The sequence below is a fragment of the Nannospalax galili genome, unplaced genomic scaffold, assembly GCF_000622305.1.
Source record: "Nannospalax galili isolate Female #2095 unplaced genomic scaffold, S.galili_v1.0 scaffold617, whole genome shotgun sequence".
Classification (NCBI taxonomy): domain Eukaryota; kingdom Metazoa; phylum Chordata; class Mammalia; order Rodentia; family Spalacidae; genus Nannospalax; species Nannospalax galili.
Window position 1 is genome coordinate 1,206,373 of NW_008341872.1, and position 5,071 is coordinate 1,211,443.

The 5,071-nt window shown below is 43.4% G+C and overlaps 1 protein-coding gene across 1 annotated transcript in view; it reads left to right on the top strand.

The window, feature by feature from the left end:
* Nucleotides 1-830: 830 nt before the first annotated feature.
* Lekr1 (leucine, glutamate and lysine rich 1) overlaps nucleotides 831-5,071 on the top strand; it is a 203,544-nt gene continuing 199,303 nt past the window's right edge. The window contains exons 1-2 of the mRNA XM_029565586.1: nucleotides 831-1,203; nucleotides 4,544-4,623. Of these exons, the coding sequence (XP_029421446.1) occupies nucleotides 831-1,203; nucleotides 4,544-4,623 (453 nt within the window). The remainder of the gene's footprint in view (nucleotides 1,204-4,543; nucleotides 4,624-5,071) is intronic.

Here is a 5,071-nt window from a genome sequence, read left to right on the forward strand (position 1 = left end):
AGATCCTCTGGAACTGGAGTTACAGATGGGTTGTTAGCTGCCATGAGTGCTGGGAACCAAACTTGAGTTCCCTGCAAGAGTTGCAAGTGTTCTTAACTGCTGAGCCAGCAAGTTGCCTTTCATGTATACTAGTGCTCTGTAAATACCATCGTTATTAATACTATAGAAGGTTTTGGTCAATGATGGGCCCTTCAGTGGTCCCAGAATGTTATAAAGGAATGAAAATTCCTATCACCCAATGATGTCAAAGTCCTGGTTACCTGTACGCGGTGATGCTGGTGTAAGTCTGTTCCTAGTCCTATAATATATGCAATCATATACAGTACATAATGCCAGTTCCTTGATAAACAGCTGTTGCTGGTTTTTGTATTGACTATACTTTTATGATTAGGTGTTTAGTAGTTCATGGTGTCATCCCATGTCATCTGTCATGGTGTTTAGTTCTTACAGGAACAGCACTCTGGACCACATATGATCCTGAAAAAGGAAACATCTGGACTCTGAACAAGTCACTAATCAAAGCCCTGGGTTAGTCCCTGAGGATTATCTTATCCTGGTTGCTTGCCACGCAGTAGGTCATCAATATTTGTTTTATGAACTAATGTATGATGGGGAATCAATGTGTAAAGAACCAAGGTCTTCCATCACTAAAGTGTTGGGGAGCAGCACATCTCCAAACACTTTCTGAACTAAGTAAGCCCTTCATCTTTGGAGCAGAATGAAATTCTCCTAGGTCTTTTCCCAATTAATCTGCCCTCGCCGAATGACCCAGAACAATGCTTCCCCATACATCCATGACCGCTACAGCATCTTTCCTCTGCTCCAGAACAATGATTGCCTGCTGTGACCACCACACGGGTCTGAGAGGTCCGGGCCCCCACTCGGCACGGCTTCTCCCACTCCCGCACAGTTCCCCCCACCTCCTCAGCAGCCTGGACGCCAGGCCGCCGTCCCTGTCGCTCCCCTTTCCTCCTCGTCACAGCCTCGTGCGCAATGCCGCCCTTTCCTCCGATCCCCGCCACCGGCACCCCGCTTCCGCTAGGCTTGCACCCGGGTCCCCAGGTGATGCAAAGGAGGCTCCGCTTCCGCGTCGGCGAGAGGCGTGGGCCGTGACATCACTGCGCCCTGACGTCAGACCGACGTGCAGCGGTCGCCCGGGAGACTGGGGAAGCCGTTTCTCACCCCAAGGAGCCGAGGGCTTAGGTGAGGGAAGGCTGCTTTCCTCTGGTCGGGGGCCGCAGTTCCGGCGGAGGCGAGGGCGGGGAGGCTGAGGGGATGCGCCTGGGACCGGCCTGGACCGGCAAAAGCCGGGGCGGGGCTGGCCGCGATCTGCCGAGCGCTTCCCTTAGGAAAATGCTCCCGCAGTCCCCGCCCGAGGCCTGCACCGGGCTGATTCACGCCTAGGGAATGGCACTGTGCAGAAGAGCCCGAAAGCCGAACGGGCGTTCCTGACCCGGCGTGACCCGGCTGTAAGAATCGGAAATGATCCATCAGGACGTTTCTGCAATTAAAATAACACGTCTTTCTCGTGACCCGTGTCGCAGAGAAGGTTCACAAACACCCACGTAGCTGCAGCCACGTGTCACCCACCGCACCTTTGCCAAGGACAGTCTACGTGACTGTAATGGGAAAGACCAAAAACAGGCAAAGTAAAAGATGGGTAAATATAAAATGACAAGTTTTCCCTGTTGCCAAAAGGGAAAGAGAACCCTCTCTTTCTTGAAAAACTTAAGTATTTGTGAATTCTTCCTCTGTTCCTCTCATAGGTACGCAAATCTTTATAGAGATGCAGATGGGCTTTTCTTAAAGGTTTGGAAGCCATTTCCTTAAAATATAGACAGTGAGAAAAGCAAACATTGGGGCTGGAGAGATGGTTTAGCAGTTAAGAGCACTGGTTGCTCTTTAAGAGGACCTGGGTGCGGTTCCCAGCACCCACATGGCATCTAACAACCATCTGTAAGTCCAGTTGCAGGAGAAGCAACCACCCTTTTCTGACCTCCAGGGGCTTTGCAGGATACGGGTGCCCTTACACACATGCAGGCAACACACACATGTAAAGTAAAAATAATAAAATCTTTTAAAAACAAAAAACAAAAAAAAAAAACAAACATTATGGAAGGTAGTGTACCTATTTTCTTGTCTACCGGAAAACAATTAGCTACCACACACTACTACCCCAATTTAAGATAATCAGTAAAAGAATATATAGCAAATGATGTTAAAGACCTCTATATGACAAGTTGCTAATATTCTTGAGATAAACATGTAATGAACATATATTGGATGTATTAAAAAGTGGATTTTTTAATCTCGTTGTAAGATCTGCTGTGATATGCATTTTAATGCTTAGTCGTCCCCCCCCCCCCCCCCGTATTTTGGAGCGTTTTCTCCTTAGCAGGGTATTTTAAATTGTTCCTTCATAAAACCTGCCAATATAGGTCACTACAGTCAGGCAGGCCTAAGTTGGAGTAGAGTCACAGTGAAGGTACTAATGAAAAGCTGTCCCACTGACACCTTGCGTTTAATGCCATCATGCCATCATTCAGAATCATGTTCTCTATGTTCTCTCACACTGCCATGGATGATACTTTAAAAGGAGATTTGTTGGTAATTTTAGGGACAAGCACTCCTTGTGGAGCTGAAGATGTTATTTCAGTTTACTGATGGTGCAAAATGGCATAATTGAGGTCAGTGAGCCTCCTGGTTTCTTGCCACATGACTGTGACACTAAGCCAAACATCAGATTATGTTCTTGGTCACTTGGGCCCATGTCGACATAAACTTTACTCCCATGGTTGACCTCAGTTAACACTACCAAACACACACATTGTCTTAACGTTTTATGTGGGAAGACAGCTCATTAGATACTTGTTTTAAATAGCAACTCAGTGAAATGAGGAATGTTTGGGCTAACACAGGGATGAGGACTCTTTCTTCCACCAGTACTTGAACAGTTTACAAAAACAATACCTCTATTATTTTTATCGCCTCTGTCCTTGCCCTGACCAAAGGAAAACAACCTTAGGAAGCCCTCACTAACTTCCCACCCCAATTTGAAAGGTAGATCGTTATCCTTTACCTTTGTTTATCAGAATTAGGCTTACTTCCCTGCTGTAAAATTTGTGTCTGTCACCTGAATCTGCTGTACCTCCCCACTTTACCATCCTGGCCCTATCATTCTCTATTCGTGTGTGTGTACACGTGTGTGTATGTTGTGTGTGTGTGTGTGTGTGTGTGTGTGTGTGTATATGTATGGGCATGTATGTGTGTTCAGATGTCTTTGATCATTCTCTACCTTCAACCCTCTCACTTAAACCCAGAGGTTGCCAGTTTAACTAGTCTGGCTACCCAGTTTCTCTGAGGCTCCCTGGTCTCTGCCTCCCCAGGCTGGGATTACTGGTGGGCCTCTATACCAGTCCAGTATTTATATGGATGCTGGCATCTGAACTCTGGTCCTTACATTTGCAATAACAAGTGCTTTACCCAATGAGCTCTCTCTCCAGACCTTCTCTACTATTTAGGTAGATAGAAAAAACTTTATATTCATAAACTTGGACTAGGTATTCTTTGTCCGATATTTGGAAGGGATTTGGAAGAAGAAAAGACTCCTCTGTTATCTGTTATGTAAAAGTAGTAGTAGAGTTTTATATTGAATAATTTTTATTAAAAAAGGAAAATCGGGCTTGAGAGATGGCTCAGTGGGTAAGAGCCCTGGCTGCTCTTGCACAGGACCTGGATTTGATTCCTAGCACCCACGTGACAACTAACAACCGTCCATAACTCCAGTTCCAGGGGATCCAAAGCCCTCTTCTGACCTCGTCGGGCATTGCGTGACATGGGTGCACTTACATACATGTAGGCAATACACTTGCACACATAAAAAGAATAAATCAAAAAATAGTTAAAAAGGAAAATCTTTTTAAAATAAAAATCCAGATAGAATTGCACCAGTCTCCAGCTCTGATAAAACTGGTTCTGTGATAAATTTGTTCTTGGTCCCTGATGCACTGGTGACTCTTCTGTACCTGCATATCACAGCTAGCCTAGTAACTGTAGGTAAGTTTTCTGTACTTTGTCACTTAAACCTTGCTGTAACAATTGCTTTTCTTTCCTGAACTAAAATACTGTGTTTAGGTATTAAATCTTTCTACAGCTTTTCAGGAAAAAAAAGAACCATTTTTTTTTTTTTTTTTAGAATACTGAAATAAATGAGTCTATTTAAAATTTTACAGTTATTCTGTTGAAAAACAAATCATTAGTAAGCCACAATGGAAATTACTATTAGTTTATGAAGTTCTGGAAAACAGAAAACACCCTTCTATGGGTGTATAATTCAGTAATTGCTCTAACTTCCTGCTTGAGCAGCTCAGTAACTAACTGAGGAGACCTCAGTTGTACCTTTCAACATTGAGTTGATGAAACAAACATCTGTTCAAATAGTTATTTCCATTCCTCCCAGATACGCTGAAGAATTTATAACTCATTTTAATTTGAACTTCCTTCTCATCATGTGAATTCTGACTCTTGCCATTGTTGTTTCTAGACTGTTCTTCTCCAGTGCTCTCTTGGGGAATTATGGATCGTCACATTCCCATGCATGCACTACCCAAGGAAATCCAAAAGGTATGATGTTACACTATTAGAGCTTAACATTAGGAGTATTTATTTTAGCAGTTAGATCATTCTAAAATGTAGAAGAGTGAATTTACAAATTTTATATTTATCTTGATCACAGAATCATTAGTGAGTTTGGGGTGTGGGAGAGGGAATAATCATACCATGTAGAATTGTAGAATTTGACTGCAAAGAATATGTAATAAGGTATATAAGTAACTCCAGTACAGTATGTTAAAATATTATTGTTTTTAAAATTTTTCAATTTTTTAATGTGTATGAGTATATTGTCTGCATGCATGTAAGTGTGCCTGTGTTGTGCAATGCTCACAGAGGTCAGAAGAGGGCATTCGATCCCCTGGAACTGGAGTTATATACAGTTGTTAGCTGCCATGTGGGTGCTGGGATTCGAACCCAGGTCTTCTTCAAGAACCAGTGTTCTTAACTGCTGAGCCAT